The sequence below is a fragment of the Bos mutus genome, chromosome 9 (genome assembly GCF_027580195.1).
Source record: "Bos mutus isolate GX-2022 chromosome 9, NWIPB_WYAK_1.1, whole genome shotgun sequence".
NCBI classification, from domain to species: domain Eukaryota; kingdom Metazoa; phylum Chordata; class Mammalia; order Artiodactyla; family Bovidae; genus Bos; species Bos mutus.
The window spans coordinates 60951318-60979294 of NC_091625.1; the positions used below are offsets into that span (position 1 = coordinate 60951318).

At 39.9% G+C, this 27977-nt stretch overlaps 1 protein-coding gene across 1 annotated transcript; it reads left to right on the plus strand.

The window, feature by feature from the left end:
* Positions 1–1393: 1393 nt before the first annotated feature.
* On the plus strand, positions 1394–27884 carry UBE2J1 (ubiquitin conjugating enzyme E2 J1). Its single transcript, XM_070376606.1, has 8 exons — positions 1394–1613; positions 10571–10644; positions 12523–12654; positions 14850–14934; positions 15211–15316; positions 17634–17763; positions 18996–19115; positions 25215–27884. The coding sequence occupies exons 1-8, from the start codon at positions 1583–1585 to the stop codon at positions 25491–25493; spliced, it is 957 nt and encodes a 318-aa protein (XP_070232707.1). The 5' UTR covers positions 1394–1582; the 3' UTR covers positions 25494–27884.
* The last annotated feature ends 93 nt before the right edge of the window (positions 27885–27977 follow it).

A 27977-nucleotide genomic window follows, 5' to 3' on the forward strand; every position in this document is an offset into this window, starting at 1 on the left:
TTCTCAGACACTAGTGGCTCAGGCCATAAAGAATCCACCTGCAATGCAGAAGACCTGGATTAGATCCCTGGGTTGGGAAGATCCCCTGGAGGAGGGTATGGCAACTCTCTCTGGTATTCTTGCCTGGCAAATCCCTATGGACAGAGGAGCCTGGGGGGCTACAGTCCACGGGGTTGCAAAGAGTCTATGGGGTCGCAAGAAGACACAACTAAGCGACTAAGCACAGCACAGCAAAAAAAAATGTGTTTTAAAAAACGTGAATTTCCCTTCAGTTCAATTCAGTCGCTCAGTCGTGTCCGACTCTTTGCGACCCCCAGGGACGGGGGAGCCTGGTGGGCTGCCGTCTATGGGGTCACACAGAGTCGGACACGACTGAAGTGACTTAGCAGCAGCAGCAGCAGGAAACGGTAAATTCTACTCTGTTTTCAGAGATTCTCTTGTGCCTGCTCTTTCTCAAAAATATCCAGTTCAAGATAATCCTTATGCCAAAGAGACATATTTTGGGGTGGCATATTGTTACCTTTCAAAAAGAAAGTTTTCTATTTTTATATAACAAAATAAAAGTTGCCCAACCTGATTTAATCCTCTTCATTCCACATGGAATTCTCTCCTTCCCTCTTCATCCTTTCCATCGTCCCAATCCACCCCCTTTTCCTAAATCCTTGTCCCTTTTTAAGTCTTTTTCGTGACGTCAGCTTATACAATGAACCCTGAAATGTGTTCTTTGAGGGGATACCTTTCATATATGTATGCTTCCGAACCCAATTATTTTTTTAAAAAATCTCCCCAAATGCTTAACTAACTGCCTTGCACCCAAGCACATTTGTCTGGGGGTAAAAAATGTTATAAAACCCCTTCACATTCTCTTATCTCTGGATTTCTCCTTTCCTGCTTAACTGTTTCCACCCCAAACAGCTACCGATCTGAAAACAAAGCACTTGGCAGTAGCCGGGCCACACGGGCGCCGGGCCGGGGTGGCTCTGAACCGGTCTCGAGGACCTGGGCCCAGATACGCCCGCGGCGAGGACGATCGGGGCGCTTCGGGCAGCACCTTTCCGCGGGGAGTCCCGCAAGCGCCTGGGGAACCTGGGTGGGTCTGGGCAAGGATACGACCGGAGCGCCGCCCACTCCTGCAGATCCGGGAGTGCGCTTCGCGGGACCGGGGAAGTGACCAGTGGCCGAGCCGCGCCCCCGCCACGAAGCGACTGCCACGTCAGGACAACTTCACAAAACCTGGGCGAGGGAGGGTGACGCACGCCGGGCGGCCGCGGCGGCTTTGGGCCCGCGGCCAGACGAGGAGGCTGACCTCCAGCCCAGCCCCGGCTTCAGCGACACCCCGGCCGGCGCCGGCGCCTGCCCGGCCCTCTGGGAGGCGGGGGAGCAGCGGAGGAGGCGGCGCCACCGCGGAGCGCGCGCCCTCCCACCCCGCCCGCAGTCCCGGCCTGGGCGGGGCGGCCACCGCTGAGGCTCCTCGGCCAGACCCGGTCGGCCCGAACCGAGTTGAGTCGCGGGAGGCGGCGGCGCGGAGAGGCGGTGACGGCGGCGGCGGGCCGGGAGGCTGGAGCCGGGCCAGCCACCCGCCATGGAGACCCGCTACAACCTGAAGAGTCCGGGTGAGCGGGGCTGTGGGCGGGGGCGGTGCCGCACGGTGAGCGCGATGGGGGAGTGACCCCGGACCCCGGGGACCCGCTCCACGGTCCCCTCGCGTCGGCCGCCACTCGCCGCTCCGCTCCCGGTTCCGCGCTCTACTCCAGCCCGCTGCCTGCCGGGCTGTTGCAGGCCGCGGAGCCGGGCGGCCCGGCAGGCACAAAACCTGGGGTCTCCCCTCCGCACCCCGACTGCCCTTCCCTCATTTTCGCCACGTAGAACTGGGTTATCAGCTTATCCCCGAGAACAGGTGTAATGGTGATAGCCGTGAGTAATAGAGATCAACCCCTTGCCCTACCTGCGCCTTGAACACGGTCGTTAGCTCTTTTCCGTCGCCGCCACCGGACTTTTTATATATTAGCTGTTTGACTCACTCTCATTTGAGGATTTCGTTTAAACGTCCTGTTTGCAGCCTTTGGGGGCAAATAGAATTACAGACATAAAGGAAATGTTCTAGACTAAAGCGGTTAACCAAAAAGCTAAGAAAACTAGTTGAGCCATGCACTTTAGAACTAACCATGATTTTAGCCATACTGCTATGATGTATGTATGTCTCTGTTCAGGCATAGAAACTTCTCTTCCTGTCTTTAATACCCCTGCTTCATTCACAGAAGCAGCCAAACACTAGCCTCAAATACTTTTCTGGTGTATAATAAAGAAGCGGGCTTCCCTGATGGCTCAGCGATAAAGAATCTGCCTGCCAGTGCAGGAGACGCGGGTTGGATTCTGGTCCGAAAGATCCCCTGGAGGAGGAAATGGCAACCCACTCCAGTATTCTTGCCTGGAGAATCCCGTGGACAGAGGAGCCTGGCGGGCTACAGTCCATGGGGTCGCGAAAGAGTCAGAAACGACTTAGCGACTTAACAACAAAATAAAGAAGCACGACAAGTAAGCAGCTCTCAGATTAAGATAGGCTTGAAACCTTTGGATTCTGTAAGTGGTATTGGATTTGTACCTTGATAAATTTGTTCAGAGGGAGAAACTCCACACTTTAGGTCTAAATAATCCTAATAAAGGATTTTAGTTTAGTGATGGTTTGGCCAACCTTTATTGGTTCTTTTTTTTTTTTCTACCAAAGAAGCAACTTCTCAGTAAGAATCACCAAGATTAGCATGCTGTTGGAGAGAGTACTGTGAATCTTGGATTTTTTTAATGACTTAAAAACGTAACAAAGACTGAAGAAAAGCCTGAGGATACTGATTGAACAGAGCTTTTTGTTAACTTGAGTTCTGTCAGGCTAAGAAACGTTCTCCGGTAACCAAGAATCAGTCATAACGTTTGGGGGAGCCATAGACTTAAAAAAAAAAAAATCCACGGAAGGCTTTGGACTCTAGAAGAAATATGTTTATAGGATTCAATTTCAGTGGATTCACCACCCCTGCTATGCTCAACCCATCTCCTACGCCAGGGGGAATAAAGGGAGATGAAAGAGAAAGAGGGAAAGAAAAGCGTAATTTTAAGATTAGATGGTGGAATGTTTAGAATGTGGAAATTGTGCTAGATTTTAATAACAATATGTGGGTAAAACGTAGGGTGACTGGTCCCATGATACCAAGTTCCTTGAGACAGCTGAGGTATTTAGTGGAATGTCCAGAGAATAATGAAAATGAGTAATAGTGCAATTTGGAATGGAGTGTTGGTGGGTCCCAAGAGATTGTTGTCAGAGGACTTTGCTGAATTTTGATAGGTTATTGTACCCGAGACTGTGATAAGCTTTTAAAATTCTTCAGAATTTTTATTCTGTTTCTACACTGTATGACCTACTGTAAGGAAGGTACTGGTTGAGCTTTCTTTGGTAGACATGCTTCTAGCCGTATAATAAATTGCTTCGTCTTTTCAGTTTCATTTCCTCAGAGGTAGTGCTGTTGTTCTAAAAAGGAGGTTTTTTTTTAAACTTTTTTTTTTTTAATTCTACAGATCATTTGGTATTCATAGAAAAAGTGAATTAGCCGAAATATGGAACTTACTGAAAGTGCGGGAAGCATAGTGAAAATGTTTTCTTTGTTTTTTTCTGTCTTGTAATACTTTTTAAGGTAATGCATGCATGAAAGGAAGTGGTTAAAAACGCTGCACAATGTAAGAGCTATAACCCTTTTTCTATCTGACGTGTAATTGTCTTAGAGGTATGGATGGAACAATTAAGACAATACAAATAACTGGTTAAAGGCCAGTTTGTTAGCATATGGATAGTAAATTTGTTCATTTTATAGATGAAACAATGTATTTTTAATGATTTTTCTAGAATGGACCTGTGATAATGGGCAGAACTCTATGTGAGGACACCTCTTGAGCCTCTGACTACCCTGTCAGTAGGTGCTTCTGGATCAGGCACCCTGCTCTCTCTTTTGGGTCTGTTCTGGTCTAAGTATCAGGGTCTCAGAGTACAAAGTAAGGGGACATAATGTGTAAAGAACTTCCTGTGGCCAGATTTCTTCAGAAGGGCCCAATCTGCTCGTTAGCAGATGGTTGGCATATAAGAAATTGGTGCAAAGGCACCGATTACCTCCATCAGAAATATAGGAGTTACTCTATCTGTGGGCTTCCCTGGTAACTCAGTGGTAAAGAATCTGCCTGCAGTGCAGGAGCTACAGGAGACACGGGTTCCATCCCTAGGTCAGGAAGTTCCCCTGGAGGAGGGCGTGGCAACCCACTCCAATATTCTTGCCTGGAGAATCTCGTGGACAGAGGAGCCTGGCGGGTTACAGTCCATGGGGTCACAAAGAGTTGGATACGACTGAAGTGACCGAGCACACACGTACTCTGTCCATACCCAAGATACCTACTGCCCCTTCACGCTAATCATTCTCAAGTTTTAATGTCCGATTTAAACCCTTCTCCTAGGCTATAGATACACAGAACTTACTGGTGATTTAACATCTTTACCCAGATTTCCCACAAACCAAAAAAAAAAAAAAATCTCTACAAGGTGTAAAAACCAAAAACCAGTTAGTTTTCTTTCCTCCCCTTCTTTCCTTATCCCAGGAATTGACTGCCACCCAGGAACCCATGGGAGTCATCTTTGATTTCTTGGTCTACTTTTTTACTCCACTCCCTACCCTGAAACACATACAAATACGTGCATTTCCATGTGGGCACCAATGAACAAAGTCACATATATCTAATCAATTACTGTCCATCATCACCAGATCAGTTGAAACAAAATAAAAAATTAGGTCAGTCCTCAAATTGGCAAAATTTTAATAGCTTCCTGGTGAAAGTGAAAGTTGCTCAGTTGTTTCCGACTCTTTGTGACCCCATGGACTCTACAGTTCATGGAATTCTCCAGGGCAGAATACTGGGGTGGGTAGCCGTTCCCTTCAGGGGATCTTCCCAACTCAGGGATTGAACCCAGGGCTCCTGCATTACAGGCGAATTCTTTACTAGCTGAGCCACTAGGGAAGCCCCCTCACATTAACAAAATTTTAATAGCTTCCTGGTAGCTATGGATAAAGTTCAAAGTAGACTGTTTAGCTCGGTCTAGATGGACTTCCCTGGTAGCTCAGCTGGTAAAGAATCTGCCTGCAATGCAGGAGACCCCTGTTCTATTCCTGAGTCAGGAAGTTTCCCTGGAGAAGGGATAGGCAACCCACTCTAGTATTCTTGTCTGGGGAATTCCATGGACAGAGGAGCCTAGGAGGCTACAGTCCATGGGGTCACAAAGAGTCAGACACAACTGAGCAACTAAACACAGAGGACTGAATGTGATTTGATCCGTGCCTTCCTCACCAGCCTCATCCCCTACTACTCTTATGCTCCTTTGCATTTTCACCATCTACCCATTTTGCCTGAGTGATTCTCCAGATGGAGCAGCTCTTACCTATATGCCTTGGTCCCTGTTGGAACCTCTGCTTGGAGTGCCTTCCCTTTTATTCCTGTGAAATTCCTATTAATTCTTCAATCTTCTTTAAGGTTCCGCCTTGTCCAGCTTCCATAGGCATACTAAGTAGTCTGTATAATTGTGCATCCTTGGTCAGTATTTCTGTTTTAATTGTTTTCATGTCTTTCTCTACGAGCTTTTTGAGGACAAGAAACAGTTTTAGTCATTCTTCTATCTCCATAACTCAGATATTCTTTAAATGTTTGTCGAATATATACCTTTGCAAGATCTTCGTGGGCAGAAATATCAGTCCTTAAATATTTGCTTAAGTGTCTTCACTATGGGAGCAGGAAGAGGCTCTTGGGGAGCATAACATTGGCTTCACATCCTTGATAAGCCTGTCTCCTGCATTTTACCCATGCTTTGGAGACTGATGATATCAAGATATTTATTTTCCAAGAGAATATAGATGCATGAGAGTGACCAGTAAATGATCCCCTTTTCCTGGAGCTTTGTTTCCAAAGTCCAGTGAGTTAGCTGAGCATGTGAAGAATGCTAATGGGAGGCCCTTGGAACCTAGAGATTGGATCCAGAGTGGTCATGTGGCCTCCATGAAAAGAAGAAAGCAGGAATGCATGTGCTCCCCACCTTCCTTTCCTTTGCTATCACATCTTATCTTACCATGGTTGGAGAGTTCCATTTATAACCTTGCAAAGAGTTAAGAGAGGAGCTGGAATGGGAAGTTTCCTCACTAGCCATGTGGTAGCAAGAGATGGAGTGTCAGGAGCATACTATGCTCCAGCCCTAGTTTCCAGGCAGTACTTTGAATCTTGACTATTCCATAGCAGTGATATGTCTTTTGCGGGCAGGGAGCCATGCCATTGTTGCCAACTTCATATGCTTAAGGCCTGCATTTGAACCAGAGAGAATCATCGAAGGACCTTAAATCCCAGTCCATTTCTGACCTGGGGAAGAGGGAGGGGTGTAAAGGAAAGGAGAATTATGTGAAGAAATTACTGACTTTCATTTGACAGATATAAACATTGCAGCAGAATGAGATTGGGAGACTTTTCAAGTATTTAGAGCTACAAAATGTCAGAGCCAATTTTAATGCAGCTCTAATTCCAGAGTCCATGTTCTTTTTCACGAAAGTGTTCATAGTATATGTTGTTTCCGGAAAAATAGATTATAAGTACACTAGAATAGTTTTACCTTCTGTTTGACTATGTGCTTTGGCTCTCACATGGTATGTCCTCATGTTGGCCCATGAACTAATAAAATCAACTTGTTTAGTGAAACCATGCACCTCATATTAAGAATTGAACTCACTTGGCCAGGATTTGAACTCAGCCAGAACCCACAGTCCTCCAACTGGGATCACACATCTGGTTTCCGCATGTAATGAAGCTCAGGTTCTTGATGTCTCATCGCAGAAAGAATTCTGTAAGAGACAAAGTGATAGGTAAGAAGTGGATTTAGAGAGAAACACACTACAGACAGAGTGTAGGCCATCACAGAAGGTGAGAAGTGCCTGGAAATATGATGTGGTTAGCTTTGATGGGCTGGGTAATTCCATAGGCTAATGAGTGGGAGGACTGTAATAGCTGTTTGGGGGAAGGGGGCGGGGATTTTTTGGAATTGGGCCACTGCCCACTTTTTGGTGGAGGAACTGCCTTGGAACTGTCACGGTGCCTGTTGGTGTGTCCTTTAGCTTGCTCAAGTGTTAGGAAGAGCATAAACATACGCTGAGGCTCAAGGTCTAGTGGAAGTCCACTTGTCTGCCATCTTGGACCCATTTGGTTCTAATCAGTTTCAGTTGCTGATGGGCCTTGGGCCATGTCATTCTTCCAGAGGTTGTGCCCCGCCCCTTTCCCTCTTGTTTCAGTTGAGCCAATGATTGATTGTTCCTTTAAATTCTTTCTTGCAGCAGTTTCGACCCTTCCATACATCTCTCATAATATCCATTGGATGTTTATTTTCTTCTCTCCTAATAAACTGAGTGAGGAAGAGGCAGAGAAAAATGTGATAAGGTTATGGAATGAATAAAATCTGACCTCGTCAGTTTATGCAGCCAGCTGATGAGAAATAAAGAAAAAACAGTTTCCTTGGCATCTTTGATTGCTGACAGCAATCATGTTAAACCAATCATGTTAAACAACTTTCATGACTTTATTTATATCTGATAATATTAACTTAATTATATTTTTACATGGCTCTAAACCAAGGGTTTTCAATTCTTTTTCTCTGGGCCTCTTAGAAATAGGTGGAAGAGGGTAGATAGCTTAGAGGTCCTTCCATGCTAGCCTGCTGTTATCTGTTTTACATATTGAGGTTCTCCTTAAACCTTTCTTTGAACAAAGGATTTTATCTCATCAAATAAATCTGAAAACCACTGCTTTTAATCAGATCCTTGGAGAGAGTTTTGTTGGGGGAAGATACATTCATTTCAGCTAATATATGAGTGTTTACTGTGTGCTAAGTCCTGAGGAGACTTCAGTGAAGTAGATGTTGTTATTGAGCACGAAAGACAGGTGTTAATCACCAGTGAGAGGTGAACTTTATAAAAGAGAAATCATAGAGTGTTGTTAGGACTTAATGCAAGGGGATTCAACGTCTCCAGAGCGGTGGTTTCCAAACCTGATTGACCACTAGAAATAACTCGGAGAGCATTCCTGGCGTCCACTCTCCTCCCAGGAGTCCTCAGGGACTTTTATGTGTCCCGATAGGAATCTCTAGTCACTCCTCTGAGAGTGGACAAAGGAAGGTATCAAGGAGACCCTTCTGAGTAAATTTCTTAAAGGTCTGCTGCTAAGCTGCTAAGTCACTTCAGTCGTGTCCCACTCTGTGTGATCCCACAGACGGCAGCCCACCAGGCTCCGCTGTCCCTGGGATTCTCCAGGCAAGAACACTGGAGTGGGTTGCCATTTCCTTCTCCAGTGCATGAAAGTGAAAAGTGAAAGTGAAGTCACCCAGTCGTGTCCCACTCTTAGCGACCCCATGGACTGCAGCCTACCAGGCTCCTCCGTCCATGGGATTTTCCTGGCAAGAGTACTGGAGTGGGGTGCCATTGCCTTAGTGAGAGCCAGACTCGATGAAGTGGGGGATGGGAGGAGGAGCAGCGCTGCAGGCTGAGGAACTGGTGCGGAAGGAAGGTCTGAAGTAGAAGGTAGAGTGTGTGCAAAGAACTGAACAAAGCTGAGTGACTAGAACTCGGGGGTGGAGGGTGGGGAGAAATATGTGCATGTTTCTAATAAAACATTTATTGTATTATTTGCATTGACTCCTCCCCCCCCAGACTATAAGCTCCTTGATAACAGAAACTGTATTTTAGTTTACTTGTAGCTATAGCATCTGCTCTGCAGAGTCAGACACCACTGAAGCAACTTAGCACACATAGCATCTAGTATGAGCTTAGTGAATATTTACTGATCAGATGAACAAATTCTCTGCCTATAGGGCTTAGTTCAGAGTAGGAGATGGAAAAGAATATTAATAGTTATGGAATAGGATAGTGACTTAAGAATATTTTTTCCAGCTTAGGAACCCTTGATTAAAATGAAATTTTTTGCAAAAGTCCTGATACATAAGGAACTGCTTGGTTGTTTATGTGTGAGTTGCTTCTCAGGTAACCTCTCCCCATAGCGTGCCTATCTGTGCCACTGCACATTTACTTTTTTTGTTTCCTTTGCTTATTATACCTAGCTGGGTAATTCCTACTGTCTTTCTTTCAGATCTCAGCACCTGACCCCTTTTCTCTTCTGTCTGCTCTCAGGTTAGGTGCCCACCTGGTGCATACCTCTCTCATAGCACGTGTTAAACTGTGTTAGTTTGTTCTCAAGCAGAGTTTCAGAGAGCCTTCAGCTATCTGGTGTTTCTCTGGCTTTGCTATCCTGTATCCTACACCAGTATCCTGACTTTCTTTTTTAGCATCTAAAGCTTGAGGTGAGGGGGCTGGGATCAAAGGATTGACCTTTATGAACCAATAGGATAGGAAAGAGGGTACAGATACACATAGGACTCTAAACTGTCGTAGGCTGCTCACGTTGTTTATCATGGGGATAAAGTCTGTGCCATTAACTGAAAGAGGTGGAAGAGAAGAGAGTGAATAGGTGTGAAATAGTCTTGGGGCACTAGTTGGAAGGTGTTGGGTGGGGTTTACTGGAGAAATAGAACATTGTGTGGCATTGGATGAGGCACTCCATGTCCCAGCCGAGGTTGTTAATAATACCTCTATAATAGCATCAGTGGGCCTGTCTCTGTGACTTTTTAAACCCTGTTCAGTAATGCTTAGCTGTTTGGGTATAGACTCCAAATTAGAAGATGGTTGGGTTGGCTCAGTTAGAATTGAATTTATTAGGGGAGTATGAAAGGGGAACGTCTAAGAGCCAAGAGCATGGATAGAGAGAGAAGTGAGTATAGGTGTAGGTGGCGTTAAGAAAGTTGTGGGGTCAGTGGATTGGAGGTTTTAATTTAGCAAAGAAATCATTTCAAACAGGAATTCATTTAGGGCTATGGAGATTCGGTGACGTCAGGACAGTGCCATTAAGTCAAAGAAGATACTGAGTGGAAAGTCCTGAGGTTGAGGATTTTAGGGCGTTTACTGTTCATGAGCATGAGTGCCAGAGGCCATGTTTCTTGTCAATGGAGATCTTTTAACGAGGTACAGTTGGACTGCCTGTGTTGAAATCCTAGTTCTGTCATCTACCAGCTGTGTAACCTTGGACATGTGTAATCTCTCCATGTCTCAGTTTCTTCATCTGGAAAATGGGGATAAAAACAGCACCTATCTCAGCTGTTTTGAGGATTACATGAGTTAATATTTGAGTGCTACCTAATAAGGAGTGTATATAAGTACTTACTAGAGAAAAATAGTGTCTCTTTGAAACTTCCCTATATATTTAATTTAATATGTAACTCTTCTAGTGCCTAGCTGCCTTTTCTTCCCCCATTATTACTATTATCGCATAATTAAATCATATGCTGTATTGAATAAGTCCTCTGCACGTTTTTTGTTGAAGTAGGAACTTATTCATTAGGTCTGTAAATCTGCTAATCACATGGAAAAAGTTTATTTGAAATGTCTCTATCTTGTGAATTTTGTTTTAGCTGTTAAACGTTTGATGAAAGAAGCAGCAGAATTGAAAGATCCCACAGATCATTACCATGCACAGCCTTTAGAGGTTAGTTTCTATCTCTGTCTTCTGAGTTTTTTAAAATTATTTTTTCACTGCATTGAATCATTATAAATGTGTTTGGTATGCTTTATTGATATATTTTATTCCCTATATTTTCTGAGTATTTTTTTAAACCATTAAAAATTGAAGTACAGTTATTTACAATGTTGTGTTAGTTTAAGGTATACACTGAGTGTTTCTGTTAGCCATTCAGAATCAGATGTTTAGAAGAAGCAGATTTCTGGTCTCTATGAAATGGGTCTCAGGGGCTTTCCTGTTGGTCCAGTGGGTAAGACTCCAATCTTCCACGGCAGGAGTTCAATCCCTCATTGGGGAACTAAGATCCCCCATGCACAGCTCAGCTAAGAAAAGGGGGCAGGGCCTCAGATACTAAATTAGTTTAGATATGAGGGAGGAAAAGTGGAAAGAACTCCAGACTCTGTATTTGGGAGACGCAGCCCCTTGAGGGGTCTCTGCAGCTAGTTTGGGCTTTTTGTACAAACATCTCTACCTCTTCCTCAGTCTTCCAGTCTGTGAAAGGAGGGCATTTAAATGTGCCCAGTATCATTTTCATGGTAATGGTGAGACTAAAATGTAATAATGTTCGTGCAAGTATTTTGCAAACTATGAAGTACTTGGTAACCGATGATATTAACATATAATGTTAACAGCCTATGAGTTAACTGCTGCTGCTGCTGCTAAGTCACTTCAGTCGTGTCCAACTCTGTGTGACCCCACAGACAGCAGCCCACCAGGCTCCCCATCCCTGGGATTCTCCAGGCAAGAACACTGGAGTGGGTTGCCATTTCCTTTTCCAATGCATGAAAGTGAAAAGTGAAAGTGAAGTCGCTCAGTCGTGTCCGGTGTCCGACTCTTCGCGACCCCATGGACTGAGTTAACTGACCACTTACTAATAAGCTTTTCAGCATCTATGAGGGATAAATTTGGAAAGTTTGCTAAAATAATCCAAATTTATAGTAAATTATTTGATTATATAAATAATAATTTTTCACTAATTGGGATTCAGGGTTATTTATCAGTTTAATTAAGTCTATAATATTTTTAGATCAAATAATAATTTAATAAAAGTAAATTTTTAATAAAAATAATTTAATAAAGCAAATCCACATCCAAAAAATGATAAAGCATGAACTCAAATATATTTTTAGACATACAAGAGCACAGATTTTCTTCCTTATATTCCTTTCAGAGAAATTTAGTTGACAATAAACCACACCAAAATAATGCAAAAACTGAATGAAACATACAAAGGAAGATTGAAATTCCAGTAAACCCGGGAGACATTCAAGTGAAGAATTTTGGAATGTGTCAAGCAGTTAGTCCATATTAAAACTTCAGGGTCCAGAAGATATTTTTCAGAAAAAATAAATGGAGCTAATGTAATAAGAAGTATGTAAATCTATAATCTTATTTATGAACATGTAATGGTGCTCGGGGGGCTTCCCTGGTGACTCAGTGGCAAGGAATCCGCCTGCCAATACAGGAGACATGAGTTTGATCCCTGAGTCAGGAAGATCCCCTAGAGAAGGAAATGGCACCCCACTCCAGTTTTCTTGCCTGGAGAATCCCATGGACAGTCCATGGGGTCGCAAAAGAGTTGGACAAGACTTAGCGACTAAACAACAGCAACGAAAACGGTGCTCTTGTGTTTTAAAATGCGTTAAAAAAATATTTTAGCTCTTATGTGACATGAAAGCTAGATTAAATAGCTTTTACTTATAACTTTTATACTTGAGACATTGTGCGTTAGAATAGTATAAAATGTTAATTTTTCTCACCCAGTAATGTTTCTAATACTCACTGGTAGAAACAATCCAACTTTTCGATGTTCTTGATCGCTTGGTGCTTATTGTTTTTGTTCAGGATAATCTTTTTGAATGGCACTTCACAGTTAGAGGGCCCCCAGATTCTGATTTTGATGGAGGAGTTTATCATGGACGAATAGTACTGCCACCAGAGTATCCCATGAAACCACCAAGCATTATTCTCCTAACGGTAAGAATTCTTGGCTTTTTGGAATGCTTCCTGGCGGCTGTAAAGTGTAGTGTGCATATTCCTTTTCATTAAGAAATAAAGTAGATCGTTATTATTATAACTTTGCTTTTGGAGACCAGACCTTGGACTATATTTTTTCTGGAAAAAAATTCCTAGGAAGTTGAAGCATCTGAGAAGTACTTGTGAAGCTCATTGCCATAGTGTGGTTGTTAGGATTCAGTGAATTAGTGGACACAAAGTGCTGCGCTCAGTGTCTGGCACGTGATAAGTACTCAGTAGAGGATAGTTACTGTTGTTGTACTTCTTAATCCCATTATCTCCTTCAGCTTTTCACTTTATGCTTTGTCCTTCATTTTCCTCATCTTTTTTTTTTTTTAACAGTTTCCTCGTCTTCACATGCAGCTCTTAGAATAAGAACTGATGTAGAGTCCTCAATAAATGTTAGCTATGTTATTACTGTTTATATCTTAGAATTTCTCTCCATCTTCACATATTTTATATCCATGTAAAGGAAAGCTATACATCCAGGTTTCTCTTATCTTTCCTGGGACCTTGTTCCATCAGTAAATTCCTCTCTTAATTGTTAAAGCTTTCCTTCCTTCATTTCCTTTCATTTATGTGTGTTTGATTATCCTCTAACTTGAAAGAAGCAAAAATGAAACAAAAACCTTCCCATGTCTCTGCTACGACTTTAAGCTGTAGCCTTTTTTTCTCTTTGTAACCTTCAAAACATGCTAACTCTATAGTGTCATCTCTTGTATTCTGGTTCCCACACATAGCACTCTGTTGAAACATGCTTACTACGCCAGTCTCAAGAGAGCAGCTTGAGAAATCACACCATCTCTTCTCGGTCTTCATCCTTTTCCATCTAAGTTAAACTTCTGATACACATGGAGTAGCAAATGGTGAAAGAAAAAATTGTCATCATTACCAAATTAATGTTTTTCCCTATGGTGTTTGTTTATAGTGGAAAGAGCATTCGTTTTAGAGCCAATAGACCTGAATTCTGGCCAGTGCCGTGTCTGTCATGTCAAGGGCAGGTTACATAATCTCTTTGAAATTCATTTTTCTCGGTTGTCAAAAGGAATGTATATGAAGAATATAATCATACTGTCAGGTTCCTGATACATGGAAGCTGCTTAATAAATATTAGGTGATATTGAGAATTAGTCATGCTGGCAATAGGTTTGGAGCAAGAGGCCTGGAGGGGCCCTACTGTGTTAGGAGTCTCTTCTTTCGGTTGCTAGATGGTAGGGAGAGCCAGCTGGTCTGAAGGAAGAGCTGGTACGTGGTGAAACTGGTGGAGGGTATTTGACGCCACAGCTATTCATCGATGATATCATCATGTATGCTGATGTTCAGTATTTGCTCTTTCTGATTTACTTCCTCTCTTTTGAAAAATCTTCTCCAGCTTTCATTTGACAAATATTTATTAAACTCGTGTCATATACCCTGTGTGTGTAGCAGAGAGTAAGTCAAAACTCTACCTACTTGGAACTTGTATTCTAACTTCATGCCTCTTCTTCCTCTCCTTCTCCCGAGTATGGCTATTCTATAAGTTCAGACTATAACTGTTTTCTCTAATTTCTATGAAATGGTTTCATTGATTACCTCTGTGAAAGTCAAGTATCAGAAATGCATTATCTTCTTCTGCCATCAGCACGTCTGTATTTCTGCCTGCCTGCTGGACACATCAGTAGCTCTTCCACCAAGACAAAACTGAAATCATTCTCATCTTTCACTTCTGTGTTCCTGTATGGAATTGCATCGTCCTTCTGAGAGGCACTCCCGCCTCAGAGCCTTCCTCCCCAGGATCTAGTTAGGTGACAGCCAGTCCTTAGATTTTACCCTAGCCTTTGTATGTCTTCTCTTTTAGCTCCTTCCCAGAGCCTAGCACCATACTAGGACGTCATTATATGTCAGTTACTGAGATGTCAGTTGTGGAACTCAGTTTCAAAATGTGCTATGACGGCTTCTAAAAACAGCTTTTATTATTCATTCAGAATCTAACAAATATTTGTGGGGTATCTATAAGAAGACAAAAGTCTGTATCCCCTTACAGATCCCATCCTTTAAAAATTCTCTAAAAATTATCTTTAAAAAGTTATTTATATGTAAAATATATTTATGCTTATAAAGTATAAAACATTACACACACACATACATAATTTTTTAAATGCCTTATTTATTCCTAGGCTAATGGACGATTTGAAGTAGGCAAGAAGATCTGTTTGAGCATCTCAGGACATCATCCTGAAACTTGGCAGCCTTCATGGAGCAGTGAGTATTTACAGTGAACACAAGTCTTGCAGAACTTGAGTCAATTCATAATAATAAAATATAATACTCTCTCGAGATTGAAGCTGTTTTGGATAAATAATTTTATATTATTGAATAAATAATAAAAATGCTTTTTGCTATTGGGGTTTTTGCATCATTTTAATACAGTCCCCTACTTGTGTCTCTTTAGTAAAACTCTGAGGTTTTTTTTTCTTTCAGAGTAGTCTGAGTTCCTTTTGCAAAGCAACTTAGATTGATGTTTACTTTTTATTTCAGTAAGAACAGCTTTATTAGCCATCATTGGGTTTATGCCAACAAAAGGAGAGGGAGCCATAGGTTCTCTAGATTATACACCTGAGGAAAGAAGAGCCCTTGCCAAAAAGTAAGTTTTGCCTTTCCTTGTTTGTTAAAATGTGAATACCATTCTAGATAATGGCCGTTAGCAGATAAGCTCTTTCTCTTTGTGTGACCTACCTTGGCGCTACAGATCTAGTCTTAGTTTTGCTGTCTTAGAAATTTAGTTGTATTAATTTCCCCAGGAGTGATCAGACTCTAAAGAATTTATTTCATGCTATCTAGCTTTAAAAAGTAGTTGGTAATACCAGCCTACAGTGCATGGTATCTTCTAGAAGACAGTACTGGTCATTTATCTCCACGTGAGCAGTGTTACAGGTAGAGAAGAGCCGGAGTAATGATACGTATGTTGCTTTCCGTGAAAATTTTAAAAACCTTTTTGAAGGCAGGGAGGAAACCCACTTTATCATCTTTGTATCTGTAGCATCTGTCTCATAGCAAGTGCTCAACAAGTGATCTGGAATAAAGCAAAGGATATTTTCTTTATCAAATTGTAGTTTCCCAGCAGTTTTGCCTTCTAGGTTTTTTCAGGTACATTCTGTCTGTATAACCCAGTAGATTCAGAGTAGCCTCTCCTTGGAGTAGTGTGGAGACCAATTCTTGAGTTTGACCATTGTCCTGTTCTGAACTTTGCTGCCTACCACCCTTCAGATCTATTATGTTTAATTAAATGATAGTATATCTTACCCTAGCATGGCTTCCCTGGTGGCTCAGTGGTAAAGAATCCGCCAGCAGTGCAGGAGACACTGGTTTGATCCCTGGGTTCTATCCCTCAGGAAGATTTGATAGACTCCCTGTTTTATCAGCAACTTTTCTTTTAAGCCTTATTCCCAAGTTCAGAATATACCTTGTAGCTACTATTCACAGACTATAGTATGTACTTTGAATACATAGCATTTGTTTTGATTTCCTTGGTTGACTTTCTAAATTGATTCTTGTATCCAGCTCATTTCATGTACAACAAAGTTAAAAAAAAATTAGGCTTTTTTTGTTTAGACTTCTCACTGTATATAGTCTAGGTTCTTAGTCTGTGATATAGGCTTTCTAAAACATGATTTTGCATTCAACCATGGTAGCATACTGTCCTTATGGATAAACTAATGTATTAAAAATAAATTTTCTCCCTTAAACTTCATCTGACTTCTCAGTTAAAAAATGAACACATTTTGGGACATCACTGGCAGTCCCCTGGTTAAGATGCCACACTTCCACTGCAGGGGGCGAGGGTTCTTTGCCTGGTCAGGGAACTAAGATCCCACATGCTGCTCAGCATGACCAAAAAATAGAGGGGAAAAAAAAAGTGCACACACTTTAAGATAAATAATTTGGCTACAACTGATTCTCAAAAGGATATGGACAGCAAGGCTACTTTTGCTGAAACAAAAAGTATTCATCAGTAAGTACTAAATTAGTACAGCTTTTACATGTGTTTTGTTTACATGAAATTATAAATAGTATGTTCTTTATAATGTAATAGTATGTTCCTCAAGATGTAAGAGTTTTATTATGTTGAACTAGAAGTATGACAAAATAGTTTTTGTAAAAGTTTAGTGATGTAACTGTATATTATACAGATTTACTTCTAGTCATACAAAAAAAGAAAATGGAAGCATAGAAAATCAAATTAATATTAGGAAATAGTCTAGTTAACAGACTTATTTTGAGCTTCTATTTGTTATAATGAATGATGAATTTCATTGTCTGGATTTTCCATGAATTGTCTTTTATCTTTCAAATTGTACCGCTATTTAGATGAGTAGAGTTGTTGGGTTTTTCCCCTGGAAATATCTGTAAATAGTATTCAATTTTTTTAATTTTTTATTGGCCACACCAAAAGAATATGGGATCTTAATTCCCCGACCAGAGATCAAACCCACGCCTATGGCAATGAAAGCACTGTCTTAACCATTGGACTGCCAGGGAATTCCCAATTTGAGCTTTATAATGGACTTTTTACACAGACTTAATATAGGCTTGTTGTGTGTGAACTTAAGGACAGTGTAGTTAAGCAATTTGTATGCTGTCTTATAGATCTAAAACTTTTCTTTTAAAGAGGTAGTATATTGGGAAAAAATGAAATCTAAACCCTGATTTTTTTTTTTAAATTTCAGATAGTTAAAGTTGAGGAATAATTGACATGGATTTTTTTTTTTTTTTAAAAAAAATCTAACTTGTGTATTTGTTTGGACTATAATTATTGCCCAAATTATCTAATTTACCTGTAGGAATGTGATATGGAGTTGTCCAGTGTTCTTTTAAATTTAATCACTCAGTATTTGAGTATCTTAGATAGATCAACTTTTGAGTATCTGATTTATATCCATCAAAAAATTACTTCCTACCAGATCACAAGATTTCTGTTGTGAGGGATGTGGCTTTGCCATGAAGGATATCCTGTTGCCTTTAAAATCTGGAAGCGATTCAAGCCAGGCTGACCAAGAAGCCAAGGAACTGGCTAGACAAATCAGTTTTAAGGTATTCTAATTTGTAAATAAATTCTAACTATGAAACCCTTTTGTTGCCTAGCCAAATTTTGGATAAAGCAGTACAGTTCCATTGTACTGAGATCTTTACAAATTATTTTCCTTATTGTAAAACTAATATATTTTCAGAAGCAGTATTATAGCATAGTAATAGTTAAAAGCTTGGACTCTGGTATACTCTACCAGGGGTCAAATCTCAGCTTTGCTGCTTATTAGTAGTAGGACATGAGGCATATTGCTCATATTGTACCTTTTTCTCATCTGTAAATAAATAATGGTACTTGTTTGATTTTTGTAAGGATTGAGTTGATTCTCACTTTAGAACTGTCTGGTGCATAATAAATTTTAACTATTATTATAGAAACTATAGATAAGCAATAAGGGGAAAATAACAATCATGCATAATCCCATCCCCACGCAATAGCTGCTATTAATATTCTGACGTATCTCTCATATCCTTTTGCTCTGTGTATGTTTTGCGCAAACATTTAATTACTTCTGGAATTTAATTAGCTCCATCAAAAACGTCAGCCTGCATTAAGCAGCGCTGCCTCCTCCCTTGTCTCACCTTTCTACATTCTTATACCCTTCCATGTCCAGGTCTTGGGAGAAACTTTTCCTTCTGTTCTATTGTGGTGCCTGAGAGAGGAGGTGCTTAATAAATGTTGGTTATTTTCTTCCTTCTGAGGATTCCCGTTGTACTTAACATTGCTTCTCTGAAAATCTTAGGGCCAAATGTCTCTTGTACATCAGAATTTCAGATTTTAGAAAATATTAAACTTGCACTAACATGCACAGTGGGATCTGGGGTAGCTCCTGATAATCAAGTCTATTAATATCTCATCAGCAAACCTGGGAATATTTACACTAATGTGAAAATACATACACTGTTAACAACCTCACATGTCAGATTATGCCTAAAAATTACAAAAACTTTAGTTTTTAGAGCTTTTAGAAGTGGACCGTGAACCATGAGTATTAGTTTTGTCCCTCACCAAGTAACAGCTCCTTGAGAACAGGTGCTGTCTATTCCTCCTCCTAAATTACCAGCACAGTGTTGGACACCATGCGTGTTCAGAGGTTACCTGATAAATAGTTGATATTAAAGTAGTAATTAAAATAAATAATTAAAAATAAATCCAAGAGAGAATTTAGTAGGTTGTGGGTTATTCTGTACATCTCCTCTTGTGACACTGCTCTTGGGTGTATCTTTTCTTTTTATAGGCAGAAGTTAATTCATCTGGAAAGACTATTGCTGAGTCGGACTTAAACCACTCTTTTTCACTAAATGATTTACAGGATGATATACCTGCAACATTCCAGGGTGCTACAGCAAGTACATCGGTATGGCTCTTATCTTTTACATCTATATCTGTACCATCATAATTATTTGCAGTAGGAAGAGAAGATCTCTAGATGAACTATCTGAATATTTTGGTCCTCCTAACAGATTCGAGACAAGCTGTCCCTCTAATGAATTATAGTATCTTAAACAAGTTATTCATGTTTTCTGACTCTTCTTTTTTGTTAAATGGAGCTGGACTAAAACAATTTTAGGTTTGTAAATAGGACCTTTCTTCTATTGATATGACTTTTCTGAAAAGTTAGTTTCACTATAGTGCTAGACTCTGAATAAAATTAAATATACATACATTGGCCACTTTCTCAGTAGGTGCTCTTCTTTGGCAGGTTTCTTAAGCTGTCTTAAGGCACTGACGCAAAGGCCTGGAGTCAGAGATTTGCCTTAGACTGTCTCTGTCCAGTAGAATAGCCACTAGCTGCATGTGGCTCTTTGAATTTATATTTACCTTATTAAAACTCAGAGGGTAAAGAGTCTGCCTGCAGTGTAGGAGACACAAGAGACTCTGGTTTGATCCCTGGGTTGAGAAGATCCCCTGGAGGAGGAAATGGCAACCCACTCCAGTATTCTTCCCTGGAGAAATCCCTGGACAGAGGAGCTTGGCAGGCTACAGTCCAAAGAGTTGCAAAGAGCCAGACACAACTGAGCAACTAAGCATTCACGCACACGCTTTCTTGGGATCACTTCCCAAATAAACTTCTTGCTCTTATTCAGAATTAAGCTACATTAAAAATTCAGTTCCTTAGTCACACTGGCCACAATTCAAGCATTCAAAAGCCCCAAGTGGCCAGTGGCTACCGTTTTGGACAGCATAGATACAGAACATTATTGTCGTCTCAAAAAATGTTCTGTTGGACAGTGCTGCCTTGCACATAGTAAGTGTCTAATAAATAATCACTGAAGGAAAGATTCCATGGGTGCTGTGCATCTTATTAGTTGTGCCCTGACCTATTGTCTAAACATTAGTGGGTCTTGGTCATTGGAGAGACCAATTAAGAAAATGTGACTGGATTGTTGCTAAGTAATTGGGATTATGGGAAAAAACATTGTCTTTCCTTTCTATATATGAGATGAACTGTCTTTTTGGTAACAGGTTGTTTGGTTGAGTAGACACCTCTTTCCCCCTTTCCCAGTTTAGAGAGGATGTTAAAGGGTCAGGGAAATTGAAATAGAAGCTGGGCAAATACACATTTGCCCAGGCAAATACAAAGTGGGACTGAGTGGTCCTCTCCCATTCAAGAGACTGAGATGGGTAGAAAAAAGTAGGTTGGAGAAAGCAGGAGAGAGGGTGCTGTAAAGTAAATTCTTGGAGGGGACTGGAAAAGGAGGTATAAGAAAAAAGTGTGTGCTAAGAGATTAATTGTTTTTATGTGTTGCCCATGTAATTATATGTTATAGAGGGATATAGTGAATTAGTTTTAGTCAATATATATTTTAGCTTGAAATATTTAAAAAATATTCAGATTACTTTTCACCTTTAGAATTCTAATTGTTTTCTGTGTCATAAATAGTTTTTTTAAACAATAGAACCATCCTACTGCAGAGAGGAGAGTAGTCACCTATAAAGACAGTCTGCTAATACTTTGTGATGTATTTAAATATGTCTTTAGTCTGTTTTAAATCTGTGTCAAGTCCCCTGTTGCATATTCCAGTTATCCTTATTGCAGTTGTAATTTATTTTACAATTATTTGTTGTCTATTTCACTCCCCAGAATGTACGTTCCTTGAGGATCAGGCCTCTCCACTGCACTGTATCCCTAGTGCCTGGCATAGTGCCTTGTATATAGTAGGTCGTATTTGTTGGTTGAATAAATGAATCTGAGGATTGGCACTTTAAAAATATACTAGGAATACAGGTAAAGAAATGACAAAGTTTAGTAAATTAGATCGCACGAACAATACTTTTGTTATTACAGTAGTCTTTTCTATTTTGATTTCTTCCTTATTTTTTCTTCCGGTTTTATTGCAATGTAATTGACATACAGCACTGTATAAATTTACAGGTGTACAGCATAATGATCTGACTTGCATATATCATGAAATGATTACCACAATAAATTTAGCAAATATCTAGTAGCTCATAGATACAAAATGAATGGAAAAAAAAATTTTTTTCTGTTGTGATGAAAACTCTGAGGATTTACTCTCAACAACTTTGATATGTAACAGCAATGTTAATTGCATTAATCATATTATACATTGCATCCTTAGGACTTATTTATCATGTAACTGGAAGTTTGTACCTTTTGACTACCTTCATCTGTTTTGCCCACCCCTCTGGTAACCACAAATCTGATCTCTTTTTCTCTGAGTTTGTTTTTGAAGTTTAATCTACCTATAAGACTATGTTAGTTCTGTGCACAACGTAGTGATTTGGTATTTCTATACATTACAAAGTGATCACCACCCATTTTGATTTTAAAGTACCTAACACAGAACTCTTCTTCACAGGTATAGGTAGGTAATTGATACCAATTCTGGTTAAAACAATAAATTGCATTTAGTTACAAGTTTATCTCTTAATTATATTTACATACAGATTATCTCAGAGTGTGATTATATAATTTGATCACTAGGGAGGTAATTGAAACCTGGTTTTGGCTGGGGGTAGCTGCTTTACATCAGAGAAGGCGATGGCACCCCACTCCAGTACTCTTGCCTGGAAAATCCCATGGATAGAGGAGCCTGGTAGGCTGCAGTCCATGGGGTCGCTCAGTCGGACACGTGTCCGACTGAGCGACTTCACTTTCACTTTTCACTTTCATGCATTGGAGAAGGAAATGGCAACCCACTCTGCTGTTCTTGCCTGGAGAATCCCAGGGACAGGGGAGCCTGGTGGGCTGCCGTCTATGGGGTCGCACAGAGTCGGACACGACTGAAGCGACGCAGCAGCAGCAGCTGCTTTACATGCCAGTGTAATATGAATTCACTGAGATGTTATACATCAAATCCCAGATAAGCTACGTTTTTTTATCTTTGAGGGGGCGAGAGATTGCCCACAGTCTAAATACAGCAGATAACATCAGGCCATCTGTTGCTTTTTGATGCAGATTTTTTAGCTCTGTAGAAATGGGAACAATACTGATGGTCGACTTATGTTCTTCCCGTCTATCAGGTTTTTTTCTTCTTCACCAGATTAAGGTTCTGAATAAGCCATTCCACTTTGTATTAAGAAGCAAACACAAAAGTCCCTTATAGATGCTAAACTATAGAAAATTTTATATGTATTACAAGAAACTTATGTGTGATTGTGACATATATATTTAAATGTAATTTAATTGGATACAAACATCACATATTTTTATGTTCCCAGAAATGATCACTTCATCTTAATGAAGGAAATAGAAACGATTATCACTTAAGTATACATTTTGTGATATGTGTTTGAACAAGTTTAGGCAAACAGCAATGATTTAAATGTTGTGTCACCAAACCTATGGTCTTTTGAAAATGGCCAAGTCCAACTTGATTCTGCATCTGCGGTTCAGTAAGAACCACCAAAACTGAGTCCAGCTGAAGTTAGTCCTTCAGCTCCAATCTAGAGTCCTCTGGGTCTACAACATTGAAGTCATACAGTTTTACCAGGATGATTGTTTAAAATAGGGAGAATTTCATAATATCACAGCACTAAGTTTTAGTCAGTAATGTATCATCCAAAAGGAATCTGATATTTAGGAACCTGTTTAAAGCAGTGTATCTACATAAATATTTCCATGAAGTACACATACTAAAATATCATCTGAAGTCATTGTTTGAGGGATTTGTTCTAAATATGTTAATCATACTAATAAAATTGTGAGAATTAGTCCTAAACAAAGTCATGACTTTTCTTTTGTTAACCTCAATCTGGAGTCTTCAAAGGGATGTATCGATAGTAATATTAGTAATGTCTAACATTTAATAAGCAATTGTGTATCCTGCGCACTTTATATTGTTATCCTGTTGAATCTTTACAACTACTGAACTGGATATTACCCTTGTACAAGAGAGGGAGCTGGAAAAAAAAAAAAAAGAGAGGGAGCTGAGTCTTTGGTTAAATAACTTGCTTAGGGTCACACATCCATGAAGTGCTGAAGGCAGCCTAGTGATGATAAGACTACCTGTTTTAGTCCTGGTCAGGCTTGTGTTCACCACTCAAACTACTGGAAAAAAACAACACCTGTAAATAAAAGCTTTAAGATGAGTAAATCTCTAATGCTTGTTTCTGGATTGATTCTACCAACTTCCTTTTTATTTTTAAGAACCCATTTCCCTATAAGCCTTGAGTACTTTTGCTCATCAGACACTTTTGTCCTCTTGGCTGAACAGTGGGAAGAATGGGAGATTTCAAGTGCAATGGTGCTCTTGTCTTGGTTGCTGTAACTCAGTTCAACTCCATTAGTATTAAACTGCTACATGACACAGTGTGACAGTGTAAGACGTCATAAAACGCGGTCTTCGTGTGCCTGCTCTTCCGTGAGCACCTTTCTCCTGAGCCTGGAGTAGGGAAGTCCATGTTCTGCCTCTGTGTTATGGGTCACCACGTTTGAGTGCTTCCAAAGGATAGTTTTAAGAAACTCAGATTATTTACATCTTTTAATGTTGGGGTGATGTCAGACTTAAAGTGTAATGTCTTCTTTTTTCCCCTACTGTTTATAGCTGTTATCAGGACAAAGCTTATTCTCTCACCTATTTTTTTTTTTAAGTATTTGAATTATATTTTAGATTGTTTTTTCTTCTAAATAATGCAATTTTCTATAATGAAAAGTATTTAAAATCTTTTGTATTTACTCAGTCTAAAAAGTTATTCTGAATAAAACATGCATTCTTACTTATTTGAAAGAATGTGTGTTGGCTCTATTATAATCAGTATAAAGTTTTCAATACAACAGAGACTTTGGTTATTAGAGGTAGAGTTAAGTTATCTATATAAGCAAAATGAAATTCATATTTTGTAGAGCTTTCTTGTCTGTGTATGTGTGTGTGTGTTAGTTGCTTAGTCATGTCCAACTTTTTGCAACCCCATAGGCTGTAGCCCACCAGGCCCCTCCATCCATGGGATTTTCTAGGCAAGAACACTGGAGTGGGTTGCCATTTCCTTCTCCAAAAGGAACTATAGAAAGAAAGAAAATGAAGTCGCTCAGTCGTGTTTGACTCTTTGCAACCCCATGGACTGTAGCCTACCAGGCTCCTCCATCCATGGAATTTTCCAGGCAAGAGTACTGGAGTGGGTTGCCATTTCCTTCTCCATTCTTGTCTATAAACCACATTTATGACTTTGAATCACTTGTTACCACATGGTGTTTTTGCTTTGACCAAGCATTCATTGAAAGGATAGAAAGCAGTTGACACCCAGGGCTTTTTAGGGGGCACCTCCTGTGCCAAAGTAGAGGATACACTTGAGTCTCCCATACCTACCTCCACATTTTTCTCAGCACATACCCAGGGTACTCTTGACAATAGTTCATGCTTTACACTCATAAAGTAACACAGTTCAAACACACAATAAAGAGTTCTGGACTTGTGTTCAATTCAGTTGACGGGGATTGTGAGAAAGGATAAACCTGTTTTGAAAACCACATCTAACTTTTATAACAATATTACTATGTAGAACATATGGTTTGAAATTATTTCCTCTGTTCTATGATTATTGATGTAGTAAGATAACATTGGAGGAAGAACACTATTGAGGGTTGTCCTTTTTTGCCATTTAGAATATGATAAATCTTTATGTAGAAAGTGGGAATCATGTAGATTATGTAGAAAGTGCTTCTCCTCCTTGACTCCTGAAAGAAGGGAAGTACTCAGATGCTAGCAGATACTATTGGAGTTGCAGCCGGAGGAGAGTACAAAGCCATCTGTGGAGAAAGTGGATAATCTCTGTCCTTGTCTTATTTGTTGCTGGTAAATTCCTCCTCCACCTGCGAGCACTCAGAATAAGTTGTGTTGCTGGCTTATTCAGAAGGGGGAGTTACTCATCTCAGCATTCAGAGAATTCTGGTAGTTTTGCCTTACTGCTCTGTGATGTCATGCACTGTTGAATAGCCTGTATGTATACAAGTTTTCTTTGCCAGTTTCAAACTGAATTTCTTAAAATTTCGTAGTATGGAACCCAGAACCCCTCAGCAGCATCCCTTCAACAGCCTGCCCAACCCGTAGCTAAGAGTACCTCCATGAGCCCTCGACAGCGCCGGGCCCAGCAGCAGAGTCAGAGAAGGTCGTCTACTTCACCGGATGTCACCCAGGGCCAGCAGCCAAGAGACAACCACACCGATCATGGCGGATCTGCTGTCTTGATTGTCATCTTGACTTTGGCATTGGCAGCTCTTATATTCCGACGAATATATCTGGCCAATGAGTACATATTTGACTTTGAGTTATAATATTGTTTTGTGTCTTAAGAGCTGTGACCCAGCTGCTTCATTAAACATTCTGCATTGGGTATAATCTAAGAATTGTTTACAAAATAATTATTTTATATTTACCCTTCATTCCTTTTTTGATCCTTATAAATTCAGTATAAATATTTCTGGACATTCAGTGTCCTGCTTAGTTTAAGGGACTGGAAGTCAAAGTCCCTTGTCTCTCTATCCAATCTGCTCTACAGGGAAATAACTTATTTGTTGTTTTTCATGCCTCAAGCTTTTCTTCATGTAAATTTGTGATACTTTCTGTATAGCCCTTCGAAATTTTTGGATAAAAGATGGGATTTTAAGTTCCAGTGAGTATTACTAGTTACTCAATACCATTTATTGAGTACTCTGTTTCTACTTATGTAGAATGATACAGGGATAAGAGTTGAAAAGGAAAAATAAAACCCCTCAAATAGCTTGCTTAAAACATATTCATGTGAGAGATACTGGGATTGCCCATTCTATGACTGACTTTATGTCCTAAACATTCTTTGGTGAAAGTAGCTATTTTGGTCAAACATTTCTGAGGAAATGAGATTACATCTTTATTACTGGATGTTATTTGAAGAGGAAATAATGCTCTGTAACCACTTTGATATGCTGTTATCCCCTTCTCTCCAGTTCACACACAAGATTTTTTTTAAAAAAGAAGGAAAACAATCCTCCATAGATCTTTGATTTAAGGAAGGAAGGGTCCAAGCCAGGAAGTTGCTTGATTTTCTTCCAAAAGTTAAATGGGAGGGTCTTAAGATTTGAATGTTTGCTCTACTTGGACTTGTATGTCTTTTGAGTTGTATTGTATGTCTAGCTTTATAATCACTATAAATTTAATTATTTTAGGAATATGCATAATATTGAACTATTTCATGTACCATTTTAATAGAAAAGCTCAGGGCCCATGTAACAGTGAGAGAAATTAGAAAAACCTCTACTTAGAATTGCCCATCTAATCAAAGCCCAAGAGATCATTTTCAGTGCAAAAATCAATATATAACTTAGTGCTAGCTAGCTCCACAAACTCTGGTAGATAATTGAAACTATCGTCGTAAATAATGCCTGGTGAGAACATAATCACAGGAAAACATTGCCTTCAGCATGTTCAGTAGCAGCATTGAGGGCACTCTCGAGAGTATTGCTAATGAAGATTTAATTTTTAAATACAGGCAGTCCCCAACTTTCAAATAGGTTATGCTCTAAAAATGCATTTGTAAGTTATTGTTGTTTTTTTTTACAACTCAGTGCTGTAAATTGTGTTTAGGTTTTAGGCAAGATGACAAAAGTTAGTCCATAATGTATCTTGAGTACTTTGGAGAGTGATATTTATAAAGTCCTTATGTGGTTTATTATGGGCAATATAGAAACAATTTATAAAATGATTTTAAAGGCCAATTTCATTTTTATTCCTGCTCTCATAAAGCTTTGGTTCTATGAACTGTTAGACAATTTGTTTTCATTTGATAGCCCAGTTTATGTTTGTATCTAAAATAAGAACATATTGTATACCATGATATAATGCACAGTTTTCTTAAATTTTAATAAATTAGCATTTTTAAGGTCTTTACAGATTGTTACTGTTCTGTCTACAGCTGAAGTTGGTAAAGTCTAAAAGCCTAAGGACTTTATGAAGACCTCCTATGTCAGAAAAATTATAGGTTAGTATCTTACAACTTTATTGCCCTGAGAAAATACATTCTGAAGTCTTGATTTGGAGTGTAAGATATTAAGGATATTGGTTCAGTGGTCTCCTAGCAAGAGGACACTGACTCACCTGGGCAGCACCAGGTCACGTTATCACCTAAGAACATCCCCATGTCTCAGCCTATGCTGAGATAAATCGTGTGCTAGGAACAATCTCCCCTGCTTTCCCTCTGAGCCAGCCTCAATCTGTGTGATATTGTTGCATGTTTCCATGGGGTGCATGTACACTTAAAACTGATTAAGAAGAAGGCACATCATACAGTTCCTCCTCTACCTGAGTTGGCCTCTCATCCCTCACTCATCAACTGCCAGGCCAGCTTCTCCCTTTTTTTTTTTTTTTTTTCCTTTTTTAGCACCTGATACACATATCTGAAAGTGGCATATCTTTTGCTTCTTCCCTTTCAGCTCACATTGCTACTTAAAAATTCTTAAGTTGTCGATCTGACCCCCATCGTGAAGTTAATGAACAAAATTGGTCTTTGGAGCCATTCTTAACACTCTGATAAAGGGCCTCTTCAGAAAACCATTATTTTTAAAGCCCCGCTGCAATCCCTTATTTATAGCATAAGGCCAGGAAAAAACGTGTGCTCTGGTAGATAAATGCTTAGGACTCCTTTCCCAAATCCTAAGGTTTAGGTAACTCATGACTTTTTTTTTTTTTTTACCAACACAGCACATACAGGGATAGTTAAAATAGCTTGCATGCTTGAAAAAAACATGTCTGTTTTGCCTGTAACTGTTTAAACCAATGAAACC

Coding starts and splice junctions, on each gene's coding strand:
- UBE2J1 (XM_070376606.1), top strand. CDS start 1,583: ATGGAGACCCGCTACAACCTGAAGAGTCCGG. Junction 12,655..14,849: donor CAAGCATTATTCTCCTAACG/GTAAGAATTCTT, acceptor ATTTATTCCTAG/GCTAATGGACGATTTGAAGT. Junction 14,935..15,210: donor TTGGCAGCCTTCATGGAGCA/GTGAGTATTTAC, acceptor TTTTTATTTCAG/TAAGAACAGCTTTATTAGCC.